Here is a 23,776-nt window from a genome sequence, read left to right as displayed (position 1 = left end):
TCAGTCTGAACAAGGGTGTAGATTTGCTCTTGACATTGGTGGGGACATACATCCCTATAGCGCATGCATAGAACAGAACAACTTGTCTTTCGTGCTTTTAAAAAAATGAATAAAGGCTTTAAATGCTTAATAATTTGAATTGAGGTAAAGTTGGTTTTACATTCGTACATTCCTTCATTTAACTGTCTCTATATTGTTTACCACGCTATTTTGAATATTCAATCAGAATTAGCAGCATGTAAGTATGACTTCAAAACAACATCAACACTATCTAACTGACTGTAAATATTGTTGTATTTTGATAGTCATTGGCTGCTAATTTGATTTCCCAATTTAAAATTTGCAAAGAATACTTTTCTGAAATTATATTACAAAGCAGAATGTCTGAATGTCCGAATATAAAACCAACTTTACCTCTATTAAATATGAATAGCAATTAATGCCTAGTTCACACTAGAGGATTTTAAGCCTGATTTGAGCCCGATTTGGAAGTTAACGAGCTCGCCGACAGATCGGGCTGTGATCGGGAAGAAATCTGCGGGTGCACGGCGCTCGCCGCTCTTTATGTGTGAACTACTGAACAACGCATCAACGAGGCTCGCTGACGCGTCGCCGACACCTCGCAGACGGAAATCCAACATTCAGCATGCTAAATATTCCAGAGCAGTCGGCCGACTCAACCCCACGTGTGGTCAGATGTAGTGACGAGCTGCAGCCAATGAGAGAGCATATCAGCATGGGCTGAATGCCTGTGTGCTCAGGAGCTCAGCAGAAACATCTGTGATTGGTCAGAATGGGCATCAGTGCACTCGCTTCATTCTGCGTTAGCACAGACATGAGAGTAGACTATATTAACAGTGGAACTAGAATTCTGTAACTATTAGAATTACCATACTGCTCATTCTGACCGTTCTCATATAAAACGCCATACTGTCACAACATATTTACATTCAAAGCTATTATTGAGATATTAAAATTAAGCTTTGAATGTTTGGCATCATATTTAATGACACCATTACCCTAAAAATATCATCTTTTTTTGGTAATACAGCCTAAAAATATTTAGTTAAGATACTAAAACACTTAAAGGTCTTGGCTTTCATTTTCACTTTCAAACAGGAGCTATTCGGCACAGAATATGCTGTTTTGAAAGATATCTAAAGTAAATTGATGTTTTTGCCATCAGAAAGTTTTGTTTATGTTAGCAGGAAGTTGCCAGGCAAGAAAATGCACACATATTTAAAGTCAAAGTGAAAAGTATCAGACATGCATGCAGTCATTTTGACCAATATGGTAATTTAAGGCAGAAATGCTCAGTACTGTACTGTTTTGTAATAAAAAGAAATTTATTGTCAGAAAGAAATACACTGATAGTTAGAAAACGGCAGGGTGTTATAAATATGTTAGTTTTATTTCAAAGAGTTATAAAATTACAAAAATTAAAAACTCTCTGTGTATCTATCCACTGGAACCTGCAGATGAGTGATTAATCCGCTGATAAATCAGCTGATTTGACAATGTTTATAAATGCTTTCTCCAAAGCTTGAAACGCTGTCTGTGATGTAATCTGCACACAAGCAGCCAATAGTGTTTAGCTTTTTCTGACGACTCCGCCCTCAAAATTTCATTGGCTGTGGTTTGGTAGCTTGAATGAGCTGATGGGGAATGAGTTGTTGTCAGATCATGTAGTGTGTGACCCCCCTCTTGTGGATCGTTCACGGAGTGTTGCGTAGTGTGAACACCTCAGAGATTAAAAGACACAAAGTCAAGTCATGTAGTGTGAACGGCACAGCGATCTGCTGATGTTTAAAATCCTGTAGTGTGAACTAGGCTTAAGGAAACATGTTTCATGCTGTAAAAATCAATTAACATGATTTTACTGCAATCTGGCTCTGAGGAGGTATGAATGTAGAAAAATTTAGAGAGGCACGTCACTAGTTTAACCGTTTTATCCTTTTTATTGGAAACTAAATTTCAATTAATTGCACAGCATTGGTTAATATTATTATGGTGGACTCCAAGTGAAGCTTCTCACATCCAAACTTTATTACAGCTGTTGTTAACAGCACAAATAGGCCCAATCAATGACACTGTCCTTGGGCCTCATCACACACCCGGCGCAAGGTGCGACGCAATTGTTGTTAGCTAGTTTCAGCTTGGCCCAACGCAAAGCGCGTTAGTCATGCGCCTCGCTTACACACTGACAAAACGTAAAATAATAACGTTTCCTTGTGATGTCAGGCTGGAGGATGTGTACCTGCAAAAGACATTATTCAGTCTGAAGTGAGTGAGTGAGTTGGGGTAGGGTGTCTGGGGATGTTTTCTGTCTGATGAATGAATAGGCTGGATACCCATTCATTGGCGGTCACTTTTGACTGGGAACACCACAGGTGTAACAAGGTTGATTAAAACACTCAAAATTCAACGAAAGGGCTGATCATCACTTTTAATCACGACAGGAAGGTTAAACCAAAGTCAACAAAAGTATCTTTTTGCTTATGCACACAATAGGTAATTTTCTCCATAATGAAAACATTTTTTCAAAACATCAATCAAATCTAGCATTTGTGGTGGATTAGGTTTACACCAGCATCTAGTAATGGCGCTTTTATTTCAAGCAAGGATGACAATACATATATATGACAATACATATATTGTTTTTTTCTTCCATCGACAGTGTAAATACGATCAATTGAAGTATTTAAGATAATTTCTAAAATGCTATCTATGTATCGCTTTCAGAAAACTTCCCCAAAATATGTGCAAATGGTTAGTGTCCTGTGATCCGCAATTGCTCCAACAAATAATATTTCTCCAGCAAAACTCTCTCCAATACTTTGCTGTTTTTTTGTTGTTGAAATCTTGTTAGTCAGATGTAAAAATGTAAATGTCAGCTAACATAAGAATGTGTTTTAAAATATTTTAATTGTTATTTACTGTCTGAAAATGTTGACAATACGTGATTGCAGGATGCAAAAATGTAGTTTATTATATCTCTGTAAAAGTTATTGCAATTTAGCACCCTCTTTTGTCTCATGTCTCAAGAATCATTGGTATGACATGCTGTTTAAAAAACACGTTTCCAAACCTTTCATTTTCATTCCATTTCCCTTTAAACAGAGCTTTTAAATGTAATCGCTGTCCAATGGCTCCTCAAACTGTAAGAACAGTGTTGGTGCAATGTTTTTCCAAATGGCGTTTGAAGTTGAACATGTCTAGACTTGACCCTGGCCTGCAGGGGGTTTGCGGTTAGCTTCTGTGCTACACTTTCAGCATGCTGCATTTAGTCTCCTGACCTGAGAGCTGTTCCTGGTTTATGTCCTCTGGCATCTTGTGCCGGAGCCAGAAACACTGACCCTGAAACACTGTGACCCTCTTATTTTTCCGGATGGAGTTTGTCCAGCTACATACATTGCTGATGCCACACTGTCTAATGTAAGATTTGGCAGTACCTTTGCATATGAGCCTCTCCAGTATGAAATGAACAAGATCAGTCATCTTTGAACTATGTGCATGGCTGACTCTGAATGCTGTCGCTGGCTACATTATAACCAGTGTTGCGTATTCAGATGAGCATCTAGCAAAAAGCTTTTTCAATCTCCTTTTTTATATATATTAGGGTTGGGCGATGTTGACCAATTTGGCATCATATGATGTCTTATGTGAAACATTGCGATGGATGATGGCATTATTGATGTAAGCGGCGGTGAATTAAGTATGAATAATTAATTCATAAATAATTTATATTAATATTTTTAAATTATCAATAATTAATAATCATTTTAAATTAATAATAATTCTTAAATTATTTGTAGATAACCCTTTCAACTACCTGACCCGCTTAATCTTTGTTTTACCCATAACCAAATCATGAATAAATAAAGATAAGTTGCACACAAATTACCATTAATCACTTTTTCAGCAGAACTCTGGCATGAATAGGCAGAGTGATCTGTGTCATTGTAATGGCGTCGTCAATGGTGTTATAATGGCATTGGCTGGTAAAAAAGGTGCACAACCAACCAACAATTTTGAGGTTTTCGTTAAAAATATTAAAAGTACAAGCGTAAAAGTGAAAGATTGAGGCAGTGTACTGACACTGACACGTTACGTGATAGACACACCAATGTGGACGTGAATTGTTTTCGTTCTAAAATGCCATTTCACAATTAAGACGTGTTAGTGTAAAGGGGCTTAAGTGTGTATTTTTCACAAGCAGGTTGCTGCTGCAACAGGAACGGGGAGGAGAATCGCAAGGCTCAATAGTGTGATGTCTATCTAATATAGATATTTTATTTTACTGTCTCATCCACTTACGTTGTGTAGATTTGCAGAGATGGACAAAGACTATAGAATACACAAGACGTGTCACTTGGATAGTTTTGAATGGAGAATAGTGTAACGGTTAGTATGGTGAAGGAAGCCCCACATTCTAGTACAGGAGCCAATCAGCGATTGATATATAGACCAGGAGTGTCCAAACTCAGTCCAGGAGGGCCGGTGTCCTACTGAGTTTAGCTCCAACTTGCTTAAACGCACTTGCTTAAATGCCGGGAAGCTATCTGGTACAGGGATGTCAAACTCAATTCCTGGAGGGCCGCAGCTCTGCACAGTTTAGTTCCAACCCTAACTAAACACACCTGATCAAACTAATTGAGTCCTTCAGGCTTGTTTGAAACCTACAGGTAAGTGTGTTGGAGCAGGGTTGGAACTAAACTGCAGGGCTACAACCCTCCAGCAATTGAGTTTGACATCCCTGATCTCCTATCAGGTGAAGTTTTTTTTTCCCTCTCCGCTGTTGCCTCTGGCTCGCATGGTTCAGGATTGGTAGATCTACGCTTCGATGAATTTGCTCTTCAGTGTTTGAACTCTCAGTAATGATTTTAAATTACACTGAACTGAGCTAAACTGAACTGAACTGAACTTAAACTCTAAAAACTGAACTACACTGTTCCAGTTACTATGAACATTTATGTGAAGCTGCTTTGACACAATCTACATTGTAAAAGCGCTATACAAATAAAGCTGAATTGAAATGAATTGATCTAGTATATAGTCAGACCTTGATTAGCTGGTTCAGGTGTGTTTGATTAAGGTTGGAGCTAAACTCTCCAAGACACCAGCCCTCCAGGACCGAGTTTGGACACCCCTGATATAGACTGACGATTCTCAAGGGGCTCAGACTAGTGTGAACTGATTTGAATTTCTGCAAATTTTGGTTGACTCACTGAAACATTTAGAAATTAAACTAAAGACACAGTTGTTGTTATATTTTATTGTTGATTCCTAATATGAAATTTGATTATAAGCTTGGTAACCAATTTTGGGGAATTTGCTGTTTCAAACATGGCCACCAAGTGAAATTACTTGCCTTAAATGCACTTTGAGATGGATTATGTTGAAGTTTGTATGGAGTATCACTTTTAAATTGGAAGCATTTCCAATGTATGGCCAAAGTCAACAAGCAATATGTCAGATATTGTTTATTTGAAGTCTCTTTAGTCAATCTGTCATATTTTTTCTAGTATTCTCTTCACACACACAACATAAACGTTCAATTTTATTTGATTTCCATGTGATTTTCCAGTGTAAATACCTCAGTGTAAATGATTTTTTTATGTACAGATGTGTTGTTATCTATCAATTATTCAGTTTCACAGTTATTTGGAGTGCATTTACAGAAACAGCTTATTTTAGCTCATTATAGATTGCCTTGTAAATCTAAAGTTATGTTATTGTCTCAGAATTGTGTTTTAGGAGGTTTGATGGTTAGAGAGTCAAACTTGTAACCCAAAGGTTGCAGGTTTGATTTCACAGAAAATCTATTTTAATGAAAAAAAATGTTTGGCAAGCACTTTGTTAATGTTTTGGATTTTAAGTTGCATAATGTGATTGTTTTCTTTTTTTTCTATGCAGAATCCTGTTGATTTAAGCTGGCCTGAGACAGAGTAACATCTTTCAAGATGGTTAAAGAACTAAAATGCATTCTTTGTGAAACCGTCTACAACTCCAAACAGGTAAACTCTGTGATTTAAGCATACACCTTTTCCCAGTTCTGATAGAATGTGATAGCTGTGTGGAAATCTGCAATTTAGTTGCTCTTGTATTGTACAAACCTGTTTGACTTGTGCATATGCCATGTCCTATTTTTTTAGGAGATGGAAGAGCACATGAGAAGTATGTTGCACCACCGAGAGCTGGAGAATCTGAAAGGCCGGTAAGAGGAATTGAAACACACTAATGTTAAGTCTGTGCATGGAAAAACCTCAATATGGTTTTTGGCACTAATGAAAAGCATGTGCACTATAAGGCACGTGTCTTCTTTAGTCAGTGGAGAGATAAGCCGAGGCAGCTGCCTTAACCCAGAAGTATATATAGGTACATTAGAAACAACTGGCAGGACTGACAAATGACAACTGCCTCATGTGACTATTATGTGCATCTCTGGAATGTGAAAAGTGAGAATGACATTTTTAAATGAGGAGGGTACTGAAATCTGAAGTGCAAAACACATAAACACCAACTTGTAGAGGTTTGCTATGTTTTAGATAATTGCACCTCATGCTCTTTATAAAATCAATTTAACTTAGTTTCGAGCTGGAGTTCACAAACTTGATTGTAGAGGAACTCTGTCTTGCACAGATTAGCTCCAATTTGAGTAAAACACTCTGATTAAGGTCTTCAAAATCACATCAACTGTTTTCACAGCTTTTTAATTGGTATGTTCTTTTAAGTAGTAGAAATATGAGTTTTATGAATTTGGATGTACTTCATCCCCCATCACATTACCTACCTGCATTAGTTGCAAAACATCACTCAAATGAAGTTTCAACCGTGGGCTCACAGTATTGTAAAGTGTAGTTGAATTTCAGAATCTCAGCGGAAGTAGTAGGTCCTCCTTTCTACCCCAAACCCCAGAATTAAAATGACCACTTGTGTGGTTTTAAACCTTTGTGAGTTTCTTTCTTCTGTTAAACACAAAAGAAGATATTTTAAGGATGCTGCTTGCTTGCACTTATCGTCTTTCATAGTAAGAAAAAAATGACTATAGAAGTCAATGGGTTCGAGCCGCCAGTATTTTTCAGAATATCTTCTTTTATTTTGAACAGAAGAAAGACATTTAAAGGGTCACGAAACACCAAAACACATTTTTTGAGCTGTTGACAGTCGTATATGTGTCCCACACTGCTAAAAACACTATTAGGACACCTATATTTCACTAAAAAGTGTAAATTGGTTGTTTTTGCGTAATTTCAAGCAAATTCGTACTTCCGGTTTGAAACTAATTTTTGAAGCTGCGTCACGGCCATGTCATAATAACGTTGTATTCCAGCGTGCAGACTGGGCGTCTGTGCCAGAGTGTGTCTTATTACGTCTTACAGTATGTTGCATTAATGCATGAGTAAGGCTTGGTTCAAACCAATCAGCGCGCTCTATTGTGCAACTTCATTAATATTCATGACTGTCACAGTGTAGATGGCAGAGTCGCCACGTTGTATTGGCAAAACAAGCGTGAAGTGTTGCTTTTATAGTTTGCTGCAGTTAAGTTTTGTTTTCATTTTCTCTCTGTGAGAGCTCAGACTCACGTGTGGATTAACAGTGTACGCAACGCGCGACAACAATAACTTACGTGTCTAAGGAGGATTATTGTTTACCTGAGAGCTGTTCTCATCTGCAAACGCTGAGATCTGGATTCGCTTGTAGTCTCCTCTAAATAAACTCGCGGCTCTAGTTGCTGTGGATTGTCCTGTCTCTACAGATTTGGTAAGTGAGCGACCAGTGCTCTTTGTTTATTCAGTTCGTATTTTATTCGTATCAAACAAACTATTGCACCGAGTGTAAACAAGTTAGCACTAACAGTTACAACCAAACTATAACCTCGTGTTGGATTTTGTGACCGGAATAACACACGTGGCTTTCTGACACTACCTGCCGTGTGCATCTAAGTTTCCGGGAAATGCGGAGGTTTTTTTTTTCTCTCATTCGCCATGCGGTATCAAACATTGCATGAAAAATACACGCTTAGAGCAGTTCCTCGAATCAAATATCACGTTTGTCATTAGGGACATGAATGAATTCCCTGAATGAAAGAGCCAAACTGCAGTTAAAGTCCATCATTTAATAATTTGGCAAATAATTACAATAAACAAAGTCACATTGTCCGCTGTGGGTGTGTGTTTTGACTCTGAAATTCAGCGCGCCCAAATAGACACTCCCACACCAAGCCTCTTTTCTTCCTCCGACACTCCCCCCTAAATAGAGCTGGACACGCCCACTTTTTTGACTTTTTCCAAAGTAGAGGTGTGAAAACACCCTGCTGAAACGAGGGGGTTTCATGGCCCTTTAAATAGGTTTTGAACAAGTGAATGGTGAATTGAAGTTTTTGTGCGAATTTTAAACCCTTTTGAAAGTTTACAGTTTTTAAATGTATGCCTTGATAAGCACATTGAAGTTTAGATGTCAATGAGCCTGATCTGGCCCCACTGGTTTAGATTATTAATCAGAACAATTTTATAGAGCTAGTAACCAATACTTTGCTTGAACAAATGGAAAGTCATTTTAGAACATAGTGATAATTCTGATCATAATTACAATCACACACACAAACCAAAATATTTTGAAATGCCGAATGCTGACTGAAAAATGGCAGGCTGCCCTGACACCATTTTTTAGGGGATAGACCAACTGTCAACAGCAGGAATCTTATCAGCTCACAGGTTTGGCACTGAAGATAGCAGCTATATCAGAGAGGGGTTTTTAAGCCGGCAAATGTAAGCAGATCATATTACAGCTTGCTCAAGAGTCCAGCCCCTGTTGCAGTCCTAAAGAGCAGAAGAAGGAGGAGACAGAGAACGGGGTGTGATTTAATACACCAAAATTCAACAGCTCTGCCTACCCACATCTCAGAGCACAGCGGACTCCATCATGACAGCGTGCTAAGGCTCAGCAGCTGCTGAGCGGGTGGTCACCCCTCTGAGCTCAATGTCTCCCACTGCCTTCTGTTCATGCCTTTTCCCCTTAAACCAGTTGTGAACCCCATGAAGATAAACCACAAGATCAGGAAGATTGCATTGTTTTTTTTTCTGTTTCAGTAACTAGTTGGATTTTATTTTTATGTTTGCAAAGTCAGTTTGCCTCCTGATCTCTTAAAAGGAACCTAACTGATTAGACGATCGCTCTGAGAAGCAGTAGCCATGCCTGAAGGAAGCATTGAGCAGCCTTTCTTCTCCTCTGTCCCCAGGGACTGTGGACATGAGTGCCGGGTCTGCGGCATAACAGAGGTGAGCCTGACCGACTATGCCAGTCACATCTCCAGTCCTTCACATAAACAGCGTGTTGACAATCAGAAGCGGCAACACTTAAACGAAGACCAAGATGAAGAGTACTTTGACAAAGACATTGTGAGGCTCATTGAAAATCGCAAAGAAATGATCAGGTAAGTTTTTGTCTGCTATGCTTTTTTAGACAATAATAGTGTTTGAAGACTCGCCAGTTATCAGGTATTTATTAGGTGGTATGTTTTTGTAATATTTTTAGCATGTTTTTGTAAGTACAACAGCTCTATATTAAACTGTTCTGCAAACATTTCTGACACTGGAGTCTGCTGTCCTTGAGGCCTTAAACAGCCATGACTGCAACACTTGCACTCTCACACTCTTGGATGCACTTCCCCTACTATACCCCTGCAGCTCAATCCTTAAACAGCATGGGCCGTATGTCTTTAAATAGTCTGACCTCAACAACTATTTTTATGCACCATGCTGTTAAAGTAATAGATGGGGGTTATTGACTTAAATCCTACCCAGATGCCCTAAGAGTCCATAAATCATTTAATTTAGATCACGGTGAGAGGTTGATTCTTTAATTGTGGCTTGATTTATTTTTCATAAGATAAAACAAAGCATTTATGTGCCTTAATATTTCTGTGGTCAGCCACAAAGCAGCCTTGAAGATCTTAACAAACAACTGCCATCAACTACAAATTTTTAAAATCAAGGCAAAAATTATTTAAATGAAAAAAAGAAATAGTTTCTAATTAATCTAATTATAAAGGTTTGATGAAATAACTTGTCTTAAGATTGTCTCTGGTAAAATTGCATTGATCTACCGTCATGTTCACCTATCCTCATTGTGAAGTTTTTAAACACCGTTTATAGCTGTTATATCATTCTGTCACCTTTATACATTGACCTCCCATCAGGAAAGAAGAAGCTGCTGCAAAACAGGCTAAAGAAGAGCAAGAAAATATAAGAAAGTGGCAGGAACTTCGAACAAGAAATATGATGTATCAGCCCTGTGGCCCTTGGGACCGGCCATATTCTAACTTTCCGCAGATGCCCAAGAGGGGTAGAGGCTCTGAATGGCAGAATTCAAGATTTTCATCCCCTGAATGCAACAAATGGTTTAACCCTAGCCGACAGGTTAGGTGTGCCACATGGCATGCTGAAGGACCCCCTGACTTTCAAAAGTGGGGGTCTTATGGTCGTCAGGGAGGGAGCTTGCACAACCAAGGAAATGTCTGGGGTGGTAAGCAGGGCAAATATGGATTCTGCCCTCCACATCTAAGACAGCAGTTTCCCTGGAACAACAGTCGAGTTAATGTACCTTGGGGTCAGTGCATACCATCACATAAGTTCTTTACATCTTCTACAAGAGAGCATCAGAAGACACCCAACAGATTTGAGAATCAGACACAAAGTGAACAGAGCCTTGAAGAATCTGGTGATCATGATCCCAACAAAGGTAAGGGTCAGAAGGCAGAGAAGGCTTATCGTTGGGCACCATATCCATCAGCTAAACTTGGGGATCCCTCATCTCAGACTAACCCTCACCCACCATTAGATAAGTCAGATGTAAAATCTCCTGAAAACCTAAATGCGCAAAGTTATAACAAGGGCAGTCAGGACATGGAGAGGAAGTCTAAATCAGATCACAAACGCTGGCATCATAAAACCACTTTCTATGAAGAGAGTAATTCCATGGAGCAGAAGATTTCTTCTAAGAATGTTAGCGGTTGTAGCAAGGACAGTTTTTCCTCAACCTCCACCACTAGAAGGACAGAGACGCCCACCAAGCTTTCTGAAAATTGTTCAAAGAGGCCCCTCAAAAAAGCAGGAAGTCAAGATTCTGTTAGCTCTAAAAGTTCTAAGCATTCACATTCAAGCTCAGAAATCCCACAACATGGTTCGTCCAGTGCACAGCAAGACAGACTGCTTTCGGAGATGCTAAGAAAAGCCAAAGAGACTTTGCTTGATAGAAATACCTCTATTGACACACCTGGCCCAGACAGCTGCCTTATAGGATCAAATAATATGCAAGTAGAAAGTTCAGAATTAAACAAGAATCAAGCATTACATGAAAGTAAGAAGAAACTGCAAAAGAACAGGGGACAAGAAACACATGGTTTTGACAGGCGCGTCAGCAGTGACCAAGAGCAATTAACCAGTACTGAAACTAATATACAGATCAGCAATGTGCGCAGTGAATGTAGGTCATACCTGCAGTCCTTGCAAGTTAGTACCTCCACTATAGACCACGAAGATGAGGAGGACAGTGGTGAAATGGAGGAAAATCCACACATACCAGTACAAGATCAAGTAATGGAAACACTGGATGAAGGTTTGTGCTTAGTTGGTGAGGGCTCCCACAGCAATCCATCCCAACAAACAGCAAGTGACTCTGTACCCTCCTTAAGTACACTTGCCTTGCCTGCATGTCTCCAGAGGGATCTGAACCGCCATATGGGCACCAAAGTCAAAGCAGCATCTCATGAACCCAACTTAAATAATGCCAGACGTGTTAGGAACGTGAGTGACATGCGAAAGAATGAGGCTGAGAAGGACTCTGGACTTAAACCCACCTTGCGTCAGCTCATCAGCTCCTCTGGCTCCAGACGGAATGTTAACTGGGACCAGGTGTACCAGGAAGTGAACCGGAAGAAGCAAGGCAAGGGCCTACCAAGGTACTACATTAAGTTTTCAGTTTTTTGCTGTTTATAATCATGAAATGTTTCAAGACTGAGATGCAGTTAACATTTTATATATCTCTTTATTCTTACCCTAACTCTGTATTTGTTCTGGATATTGTTAGATTTGGTATAGAAATGGTGCCCTGTGAACCTGAGGGTCTTAACCAGATGGATGAAGATGATGTACCTCTATCTGAGGGCTTTCATTGGGACTCTCTGTTTGACTCCAGTCAAGTGCCTACCCGCAAGCGTAGCTTGTCTGAAAGTAATGTGGTCAAGGATAGCCCTGCTGGCTCCAGCTCCCTCCTCAATGCTGTCGTACCACTGCGAGACTCTTCTGCTTGTGGATCCTCACAGCCAGCAAAGAGAGAAGAGTTGCAGGAGTCCCAAGGTCATCTGGAGTTCCAGAGTTCAAAAGGGCATGCCAAGGGTGTTGAGGATGTTGAAATAGATGTTGACTGTGCATCAGACACTGAACTGATTGATACGCAAGGAGCTGGGAAGAAACGCAGAGCTCGTGGGGTAAGCATCATACTTTCCATTGCGGATTATGCTTTGCATATTTTAAATTACAATAGCTTTGACGCTAAAAATCTTAATAAAGTCTAGCTACATAGTTGTGTCTAATTGGGTTTTTTGCATAGGATGTTGTATCTCCAGAGATTCCTAATGAAGACCGGAAAAACAAGAGGCAAAAAATTAAGGCCAAGAAAGGTACAGGAAACAAGTTAATGCTATTATGTAAACAAAACTGATATTTCCATTTTGGGGGGTATTTTTATGCTGATATGTATTGTGGTTTGCAGAGCGTTGTCAAGTGGATCAGTTGTTAGCTGTGTCTCTCCGTGAGGAGGAGCTGAACAACTCTCTTCAGGCAGTAGATAATAGTCTTATTCAGGCACGTGCTGCCTTGCAAGCTGCCTACTTGGAAGTACAACGTCTTCTGATGGTGAAACAGCAGGTAAGACTAAACAACAACAATGTATTCAGTTTTATCAAACTCTGGCAGGGCTGTAACGTAAATATAAATATATTTTTACAGGTAACCAGTGAGATGAACTCTCTGAGAACTGAGCGCATTGAAATTCTTCAAGGAATGCAAGGTACACTAGCAAAAAAGCAATAATCTTGTAATGATGTATAATAACTTACCTTTCATGGAGTTCATGCTATACAATTGGCATGTAAATATTGTTTATTGGAAATTTACAGTATGGATCATATTTAAATACATATAGACGCTAACTGTAGTCTCTGTACTCTTCGGTACTCTCTTTCAGGTGAATTTGAGCCAAAAGAAAGACACAGGAGCTGTGAGGAGAGCTTGAACACTTCATCAACACAAGTTTCTCAGATCACTGACAACTCTGTTCATCAATCCTCAGATCCCCATTCAACCACCTCAAGCTCTTCCCAGCCTGTTACTGTTAAACAGGAGCCTGTTTCACCATGTAAGCCCATTTCGGAGCATAACCTTGTCATCTCCCCCAACCCAGGAGCTCAAAGCACCGCTTCTGTCCAAATGACGTTTGCAGCATGTCAAACAGGTAAGTTCCAATCACAGAATGGCAGTTTTAAAAGTAGTATTGCTAACAGCATTGATTAAATGACAGTTTATTCTTCATTTAAAATAGAAACTACCACCAGGAACAACAGTAGGATGGACACTTCACAGGATGCCATAAGCAAAGCTTTCGAGACCTCTACATTAGATCACAGATTAAAGCCATCGCCCGTCAAAGAAGTTTGTCAAAGCTCTCAAGATGGGTTAGCCAACCCTTCTTCCCCACTCATGTCTGCATCCCTCTCTCCCAAGCCACTGTCTCCCTCTAACCTCTCTGAAAGCAATCCAGTTAAGCGTGTTCGAAAGCTAAAAAAAAGAAAGTGCCTTAAGAAAGCCAAGGGGAATGAGCAGCCTGAAATCAGTGAATCTGAGCTTGATTTAGAGCAGCCTGCTCTTCGACCAATCCGCAAGTACCGATCTCATCGGCGATCCAGTGATCTCCTCACCTCTCCCCCAACACCAGAGAAGAAGGATAAGAATGAGGAGATGGTAGTGACTGAAGCTTCAAAGCCACAACCACAGGGAATAAAGCTCGCCAAACCACCGTTGAATGAAGCCAATTCTGATTCATCTGATCTGGAGATTGTAGAGCTTCCCCCCCCTGTGCCCACTGATTTTGTCAATTTAGATTCTTCAGACCCAGAGGAGATGCCTGAAAAGGCAGCCAAGGAGCCAGCCACTATGCACAAAATAGAAAATCAAGCGATAACAGATCCACAAAATCTTGCCTGTAATGAGGTCACCTCCACTAGTGAAATTGGCACTAGAAGTATAGTCAAGGCTATTGAAAGGTAAGTCTGATGCACTATTTGGACTGATTTTTACGCATTCTTAACACATTACAGCAAGGGTATCCAATACTACTCTTGAAGGACCACTTGCTTCAGTTGAAACTCCTGCCAACCACAAAGCCATGGAGGTTTCTAGGTCCAGTCCCAAATGGCACCCCTAGTCTGTCTTCCATTGAAACCATGCTTTTGAAGCAGCTTTGATTGTTAGAAGTGTGTAGGTACATAACGAGCGTGTAGGGTACATAAAAGACAAAGGGGCCACTCGCAAAGACATTACTGAAAGTAAAAATGATGAGTGGGACACCCTACTGTAATTACAGTAATGGACCCCTGGAAGGGGCTATGTGGCGCTTGGGTTAGATTTATTTATTTTGGAATGTGCAACCAAAATTCTATTACATAAGTGAGGGTGTCTTTTCTCCATTGTGAATCCAGAACTGCTGACAAGAACTGCTTAGTACTTTGGTCATTTATTTGACTAATCTGGCAACCGTTAAATTTCGCCTGCGAAATGGTTTGCATTTGTGAATAAGTGCATAGTTTGTTAGTGTACCTTTCGGGACGCAACTTAAATCTTTGGACACCATTAAAAATAACTGCTCACTTATAATGTGCACTATTTAGGGGTATGGGTGCAGGTTTGAACTCTCCTGCTCGACAGGATACCCTTGGATACCCTTGTCTTAAAGTAATTATTGGAAATGAGAATGAATATTAAAATTACCCAAATGAAGATTCTTACAGTAACTTCGGGTTTACAGTAAATGAGAAATATATTGGTATTGTATAATGTGTACCTATGAAAATAAGTTAAATAATAGTATTTAATACTGTAGTATCCTAGTTTCCTAGTGTCGATTTTAGCACAGTGAACAAAGTTAATCAGACTCATCGTAAATTGATTCTTTTAAAATGAACACCCTAATAGATTAACAACGAATGTGGGACTTTCCTTTTTCATCTGTAAGATCTATAAAGTAAAAAAAAAGAATTGGAAAAACAAAAGATAGTGTTTTGCACATATTCAGATGTTGGATTTTTGAAGATGGTAGGAGGGAAAATGAGTGGTGATTGGAAAGACTACACAGACAAATAAAGCTTCGTAAAATCATGTTCGCTTACAGATATTCTGGTTTGGTGTCTGCATGACCTCCGTGCACCTTGATTCTGTCCACTGCTATTGAATTTTTTTTAATTAACCTATTAAAATATTGCTTTCATTTATTTTTGCAGTGAAAAGAAGTCAGCCTCAGCGATGTTGGAGTCCAAAGTACCTTCAGGTATGTTATATGCTGTTAGATGGGAAAGACAGTTCCTAGAACTATTGAAGTAAAACCCATTTCTTTCCACCCAGGAACTTTGGAATGATTTAAGTTTTAGGAATACCATAAACTAGCTCCAGCTTCTGTACTTAAGTCTAGCCCACCAAAATAAGAACTACAGTGACGTAAGTTTACACTGATAAGAGATCTGGTAAGAAAAACTGGTATAGACAAAAACTGTTTTGTCTGTTCCTGTAACTACCTGTAATGACAGCACCTTCATATGGATGCTAAAACAAGTGTATCATTAATACTGTTTATCTCAGCTAAACTCGTCTTCTCTTAAATATACAATGTATGTTGCATACAATTCGCTATTTATATCTTTTTAACTTGTAGCAGTCATTACATTAAATCTGTGTCGTTCCTTGCTCGCTGTGCAGTCATAGCAGAATGACCAAATTAGAATACTCACACGATCTGCATACAAAAATAGTTCAAGTCCCCAAATTACTTTTTAAGGCAAGGTATTCTTAGTGCCGCTTAGTTTTATACTTAACCTGTGCCTGTGAGATAGACTGCTGGGTTAACAGCCCTGAGAATTGTGCCAGGTTATGCACAGAGTCTCAATTGCCAGGACTGGTTTCTCCATGGTTAAACTTTCACAAAAGTGTATAAAGTTAAACATACTTTCGAGTGAAATACTAATTTTGAAGCCACATTTACAATTTGAAGTCAGTGACACGTTTTAATCAAAGTAAATTTTACACACAGCTTTATATTGTGCTCTGTTTGCTACATAGGTATATAGCAGCTCATATGTCAAAATATATCTGTAGAGACCAACATGTCTTTGGTAGTGTTAATATTTCACTAAATAACTGATATCTTTGTGTGTGTGTGTGTGTGTGTGTGTGTGTGTGTGTGTGTGTGTGTGTGTGTGTGTGTGTGTGTTTTGTCAGATATGTCAGATCCCGGGGAGGAGGAGCTTCCGACAGAAGGAGACTTTGAAGGCCATCAAGAGGCTGTGAATGGAATGCATATTCATAATGGACTGCTGTATACTTGTTCAGGGGACCGCACTATACGCGCATTCAGCCTGATTGTAAGAGCTTCACACATGTTGTATTTTTGTCCAGTGAGGGGCTAAAAGTTGTAAAAATTGTCTGAAAGTTGCAGTTTTAAAGGGGTCATCAACTTCCTTTTTTTAATTTATTTTGTACTGTTTCAAGAGTTCCAGTTATAGTAGAAACGATAATAATCATTAAAATTTAGACCCTGTCCACAGTGAACATGCGGTTTCGCTGTTTATCCACAGTGGATGAAAGTGAAGGGGGAGGGCTCGCTGACGAAAGTGAATATCGCAGGGGAGAAGGATTGCTGATAGTGGTTTTGGTTTTAGAGTCATCATATCTTGATTATCCTCACCCCCCGGCCTCTAGCTGCGCCCCGGCAGGTGCCTTAAATGCGTGGACAGTACAACTAGTGTTCTTAGGCGTGTCCCAAATCACATACTTTTGTAATATTTTGTGTTATAAATCGTGTAATTAGTGCGTTCACACTGAAAACTCAAAAAAATAATAAGTGCACTTTAATTACCCGGATGATGCACTCATTTGACCAGTAAAATGAAGTGTGGAATGATGGACACTTCACATACTAAAGGACCGCTGCTTTGTTCATGAAGCGGAAGGGGCGGAGCTATCGGCCGCACATGTTGGACAACTTTATTTATTTTGGATTGTGAAAGCGAAATTCTCATATGAGAGTGATCATTGCGCCTCCCGATGGAGTATCGGTTATACTCATGGCAGGTATTACTTGGTACTTTTAGAATTAATTTTACTAATTGGCAACCGTCAAACATCATCAGGGAAACGGTTTGAATTTCCACTTAGTAAAAAAACATTAGTGCTCCATTTGGGACAACACTACATACATTTACTATGCTGTTAAGTGTGTAAGTGGTATTATTGGCTGACAGTTTTAAAAGGATCGAATGGACAGCACTTTGATTTGTACTGTGATTTAGGTTAAAAATGCATGGTACTTAATACATATCAAATAATCTGTAATAACAAAACAATAATGAACATAAAAGAAATGTTGGACAACATGATGGATCCAATATCATTGGCTCAAACATTATCTTTTAGTTTTAATCTTTCTAAAAATCCAACTATATGAGGCGGATTTAGAAAGTGTAGAGTTTTGAAACTTCTGGATGTTTTGTAGGAGAGTAACCTCAGGATGTAGGCTAACAGGATGTTTTGTAGTCCATTGACCTCTTATAGATCAGTAGATCAAGGGAATTTAAATTTCTCAGTTCATGACCCTTTAAATGAATCTATTTACACATGAAAATAATCTATGAATGTAGTTTAGAAGCAGGTTTCTAGAAATGTCACTTCATTGTTGTTTCAGACCCGGAAGTGTGTGGCTGTGTTTGAAGGACACAGCAGTAAAGTGAATTGCTTGTTGGTGTCATGTGGTGGAGGCCTGCAGCAACGCCTGTACTCTGGATCAAGTGACCAGACCATCCGCTGTTACAGCCTCAAGGTGCTTAATTCACATACAAAAGCACTGTCAGCGTTTATGCTGCTTCTAACTACATAATTTTATTTCTTCCATGGAACGTGAAATTTTCTGAATGATGCATTTTCTGAATGATTTCTGATGATCATGCGTGTTTTTTTTTGTCATTTACACTACTTTAGAAAAACAAGCCAGCTTCTAATTTGAAATGAAATTTTACTATTTTTATTAACGTTAAACAGTCATTCATAAATTATTTCAATCCTTCAAAAATGGTAGAACTTTAATGAAAATAAATTAAGAAACTTTTTTAGATTTTGTCCTATGTATTATTCACTGTTGATGTTTTTTATTTTTATAATAATTATAAAGCTTTTTATTATAGAAAAGCATTATTAAAATTGTAAGTTATTTATAAGTAATAAACATTTGATCTGTTTTATAATGAAATAGCCAAAAAAGCTAGTATGGCAAGCTCAAAACTCTCTTTATCTCGTATTTTATTTCAGCTTTACTTTAATTATTTAAAAAAAAAGTTTCAATCTAATCATGCCTTCCCATAAGATTGCAAGTATGACTAGCATTTCTAATTTCTCCTCAGACCAAAGAGTGTGTGGAGCAGCTGTCTCTGCCAGATCGAGTGCTCTGTCTTCATAATCGCTGGAAAATTCTGTACATCGGTCTGGCCAATGGCTCAGTGATCACTCTCAGTCTTCGGGTATGAAGTGTTCTCATATAAGCTTGATTTAGAAAAGAAAAGCCGACATCCTGTTGTGTGTCTTGCTTTTGTGGTCAACTTTTCTCTCTTCTCCTGCAGAACAATAAGCAGCTGGATGTGTTTGAGTGTCACGGCCCGCGGGCAGTAAGTTGTCTAGCAACAGCCCAGGAAGGAGCTCGGCGCATCCTGCTGGTGGGCTCTTATGACACCACCATCAGCGTTCGAGATGCCAAGAGTGGCCTGCTGCTGCGAACACTGGAGGGACACACCAAAACGGTGCTTTGCATGAAGGTTTGTGGCCGATTATACTTTTCCTGTTGAAAACTGTTCCTGTTTTCCTGTTGCTTTGAGACATGAATATTTGTACATACATACACATATATATTTATATATATATATATATATATATATATATATGAATTTGAAATGTATATATTAACTGTCTATACACTAAGTTTAAATATCATGATTTTCATGAAACTAATTGTGACAACACCAGTTTAAAGGAATACCTATTTAAATTAAAAGTGCTGACCCTAATATTATTTGAAACCATTTTTTGCAGCCTATTTGAATCTATGTAGCCAAACTACTCTTTCATTAAAGTTTTAGTTCAGCCAAAATTGAAAATTCTGGTAATTACGCACCCTCATGTTATTCCAGACCTCTGAGACCCTCGTTCATCTTCAGAACACAAATTAAGGTGTTTTAGATGAACTCGGAGAGCTCCCTCATCCTCCATAGACTGCAATGGTCCAGGGACTTTCAATGTGGCTGTTAATGTTTACAATCTCCCAAGTTAAAAAACCTTCATAAAGTGGTTCCAAAATTGTCTTATGATAGTTATGAACAGGCTTTAAAGATGTACGTCTAAAAAATGGGCCTTTCTTATCGCACATCATTACCTTATAGCAAACTAACGGTAAAGAATGGCCTAAAGAAAGCTAACATTAATGGAGAAGGACCACCGCTTAACACTCAGAAAGAAAATGGTCAAACTTTGATTGAAGACTACCAAAAGAAACGTTTTTACGCAGATTGTTCACCTGAAGTAAACTATAAACAAACGCTAGCAAAATAAACATCATATAGTTTGATTTCAATTGGATTCAAAGGACTTTTAGAAGATGCTAAGCTTCATCTTTTGCTTCTCTGCAGGTGGTGAATGATTTGGTGTTCAGTGGCTCGAGTGACCAGTCTGTACATGCACACAACATTCACGTGAGTACATCAAGTGTCAGTCACATATATATATATTGTATTGTATCTCGTATGCTTATTCATTTTTATGCCTCTGGATCTGCAGACAGGAGAACTGGTGAGGATCTATAAGGGCCACAGTCATGCAGTTACTGTGGTGGCCATACTGGGAAAGGTGATGGTCACCGCATGTCTTGACAAACTGGTCCGCGTGTACGAGCTCCAGGTATAAATGACATATTTAATGATAACTATCAGCTTGACCATAGGCACAAAATACACTTTTGTTAATTTAATTAATTATTATTAGCCTCCCTTTGAATTTTTTTTCTTTTTTAAATATTTCCTAAATGATGTTTAACAGAGCAGGGAAATTTTCACAGTATGTCTGATAATATTTTTCTTCTGGAGAAAGTCTTGTTTGTTTTATTTTGGCTAGAATAAAAACAGTTTTTACTTTTTAAGACACCATTTTAAGGTCAATATTATTAGCCACTTTAAGCTATATTTTTTTCGATAGCCTACAGAACAAACCATTGGTATACAATAACTTGCCTAATTACCCTAACCTGCCTAGTTAACCTAATTAAGCTAGTTAAGCCTTTAAATGTCACTTTAAGCTTTATAAAAGTGTCTTGAAAAATATGTAGTCAAATATTTTTAATGTCATCATTTAACTGTGTGTGTGTGTGTGTGTGTGTGTGTGTGTGTGTGTTTGTTTGTTTGTTTGTTTGTGTGTGTGTGTGTGTGTGTGTGCGCGTGTGTGTGTGCGTGCGTGCGTGCGTGCATGCGTGCGTGCGTGTATTATGCGTGTATGTACCTGTTTTTTTTTTTTCAGCTTAATTAAGCACATTTTAAACTTGATTCATTACTATATTAAACCCTGATGGTCATTTTTAATATTACTGTTATTTTCGACTAATACAATAACATGATATTTTAGGTCTTACAGTGTATCAGTGGTGAACTGTTATTATTATTATTATTATTATTATTATTATTATTATTATTATTATTATTATTATTATTATTATTATTTAAAACAAACAAAGTTACATTCTTTGCCTCATTTAATAATTTAATTTAATTTCATCAGGAATGAGAAACTATCAAACTCTTATTATCACTAATAGCAAATAAATGGTATATACAATATAAATTATATAAACAATGGTAGAATCACACTGGTACTTCTGAGGAACATATTTATTTGACTAAAATCATGACAAAAGCTGCTACTCCATATTTTTGTGATTTAAATGCAATTTTTTGTTGAATTAAATGGTTGATTTTCGTCTGGTTTGGTGAGAATCACTGTATAGTTGAATTACATTGGATGTATATTTGTTTTCGCTATGAACTTTTTATAATATTGACCACATTTTCTGGTGGTTCCAGTCCCATGACAGACTTCAAGTCTATGGAGGACATTCAGACATGGTGATGTGCATGGTGATCCACAAGAGCATGGTGAGCACATCTTTAAAAACAGCCTACTGAGATCGGATAACTTGCCATACAGATTTACAGACATTTAATAACTAAATAAATGTTTATAAAAATGAGGTGACGTCTACTTGTCTGTTGCAGATCTACACAGGCTGCTATGACGGGAGCGTAAAAGCTGTCAGACTGAACCTGATTCAGAACCACCGCTGCTGGGTAAGACTCTGAGCTCATGACATCTGAATGTATTAGGACCCTGGTATACTTCAAATGACAACAAATAACAACGTAATTTCAAACAAAAGTGCCCAAAAATAAGTTATTTTCGAGTTTGTTTCTGCTCACCAAAGCAGACTTCTGAGGGAATTAGTTTTGGCTTCTAAACACCTTTGCGCTACCATTGGGCCATGGGGATTACACAATCATTGGGTTTGTTCTGGATCTCAGCCTTTTTTTTTTACTTGCTTTTTCTTCCCCTTGAATCATTTCATGCAGGTCAGAGCGAACAGCATCCAAAATAACATTACTAGACACAAATGCACTGGGGAGTCAGGTTGCAGAGCTGGTACAGATGTATCCGCACCTGTACGATTGCTCATAGAGAGATTTTAAAGATTTGGAGTGGGTCAAAACAAACGTAAAGCAAACCCTCTTGCACCACATCTTTTCTGTGAGTTTGCACACAGTGGGCTATGCGGTGTCTGTCCACAACGAATAAAAGAAGATGTGATGTGCAGCAGAAGGCTCCCAGCCAAACAATCATGAAACCGTTCTTCTCTCTCAGCCACCATTATTGAGTTGAGTTGTACTTTATTATCCTTTTCAGGAAATTTATCTTGGACTTAATTAGCACATTTGTCTTAGACAAATAACATGTAACATTTACCCACACCAATAAGATTTAAAAGACCTTCAAGGTAATTTACCTTTTAAATTGATATCTAATGGACATTGGTATAAATAACTTCTTGTAACAATTACTTTTACACAAAGGAACTCTATACTCTATTGCTTTTCTGATGGCAGTACTTCATACATTGAAAATAAAACATGATTTGGATCATTTGCTATAACTTGTTTATTTCTAAAAACCAACAAACTTAGGTTGACTGAAGTGATGTATACGCTCTTACACCAATCACTTTCATGGCAATTTTAACAAGACGTGCAAGTTGTGTTTTTGATTAAACTGACAGACTGCCATACCAAGCCTGCATACCATAATTTAGTAAACTTCCAAAAACTGCATGATAAAACAGCAACATGATTCTTTTACTTACACCAATCAGTTTGAGTCTTCTGAAAAATATATAGTTTTTGTAGAAATTTTGAGCTGTAGTCAGTGTGGGCTTTCCAATTCAGTGTACGGTCAATGACCACCTCAAGATTCTACTTTTCATACAAGATAATTACTGGACTGTCACAGTGTTTTTTAGGACCACTATCATTTGTATCATATATCATCTCTATCATATATTGTGATTATGGTTACATGCGATCAACGTGAGTGTTTAAAAACAGTATAACGTCACACCTCAGCCGTTTCCAACTTCTTTTTGCCCTTAAACGAAGAATGAAAATAACTTAGTGTGAAGTATACTGAGGCCTTTACAGTCAGACAGCACAATTCCTGATACCAGTTAATAATCTGCATGACTCTTAACAGTGGCATGGCTGTACTCTCATCTTCGGGGTGATGGAGCACCTGCAGCAGCACCTGCTGAACGATCACACCAGCCCAGCACAGCAGACCTTCAAATGCCGCTGGAGGAACTGCGACTCCTTCTTCACAACCCGCAACAGCTCCAAAGAGGTGAGCCAGAGTTCCCATACTCTTAATTAGGGGCTGATCACAACGATAACGCTTTTCCATTCTGTTGTTGACAAGAGAAAAAGAAGTGCGTGTGCTTTTTTCTCTAGCTGGACAACAACTAAATCAGCTGCATATTGTGCGTGAGTGTTGCTGTTGTTAGTTATAATATTTAGGCCCAATCCCAATTTTATTTTTGTACCCCTACCTCTTCCCCTTAAAACCGAGTGTGAAGGGGAAGGACTTCAAAATTTACCCTTAAGAATTGGGACTGCACTACAACACCTGCACACGTCATCATATATCATCGCGATCTCTTGCTTTATATGAGATTGACGATCATAACTGCTGTAGTTATTTCAGTTGTGTTACTTGTGGGTTTTTATCTACAGGAAATCATTGAAGGCAATAATATCATGTTATCATAACGATATAGTGTGGCAATAAGCTTGTAACTGTGCAATTACACCGTGGCCATATTC

The 23,776-nt window shown here is 38.5% G+C and overlaps 1 protein-coding gene across 1 annotated transcript in view; it reads left to right on the top strand.

The window, feature by feature from the left end:
• znf106a (zinc finger protein 106a) overlaps positions 1–23,776 on the top strand; it is a 30,751-nt gene that overhangs the window by 2,364 nt on the left and 4,611 nt on the right. Inside the window, exons 2-21 of the mRNA XM_003200378.6 lie at positions 5,917–6,017; positions 6,156–6,217; positions 9,242–9,436; positions 10,202–11,962; positions 12,091–12,490; positions 12,613–12,682; positions 12,775–12,929; positions 13,011–13,071; positions 13,249–13,515; positions 13,603–14,323; positions 15,557–15,603; positions 16,548–16,690; positions 18,010–18,144; positions 18,722–18,838; positions 18,938–19,129; positions 19,997–20,059; positions 20,145–20,264; positions 21,437–21,508; positions 21,629–21,700; positions 23,151–23,297. Of these exons, the coding sequence (XP_003200426.2) occupies positions 5,964–6,017; positions 6,156–6,217; positions 9,242–9,436; positions 10,202–11,962; positions 12,091–12,490; positions 12,613–12,682; positions 12,775–12,929; positions 13,011–13,071; positions 13,249–13,515; positions 13,603–14,323; positions 15,557–15,603; positions 16,548–16,690; positions 18,010–18,144; positions 18,722–18,838; positions 18,938–19,129; positions 19,997–20,059; positions 20,145–20,264; positions 21,437–21,508; positions 21,629–21,700; positions 23,151–23,297 (4,854 nt within the window). The 5' untranslated portion in view covers positions 5,917–5,963. The remainder of the gene's footprint in view (positions 1–5,916; positions 6,018–6,155; positions 6,218–9,241; positions 9,437–10,201; positions 11,963–12,090; positions 12,491–12,612; positions 12,683–12,774; positions 12,930–13,010; positions 13,072–13,248; positions 13,516–13,602; positions 14,324–15,556; positions 15,604–16,547; positions 16,691–18,009; positions 18,145–18,721; positions 18,839–18,937; positions 19,130–19,996; positions 20,060–20,144; positions 20,265–21,436; positions 21,509–21,628; positions 21,701–23,150; positions 23,298–23,776) is intronic.

Source organism: Danio rerio, chromosome 17 (genome assembly GCF_049306965.1).
Source record: "Danio rerio strain Tuebingen ecotype United States chromosome 17, GRCz12tu, whole genome shotgun sequence".
Classification (NCBI taxonomy): Eukaryota; Metazoa; Chordata; class Actinopteri; order Cypriniformes; family Danionidae; genus Danio; species Danio rerio.
The sequence above is the reverse complement of the archived record's forward strand: the minus strand, read 5'-3'. Positions and strand labels throughout refer to the sequence as shown.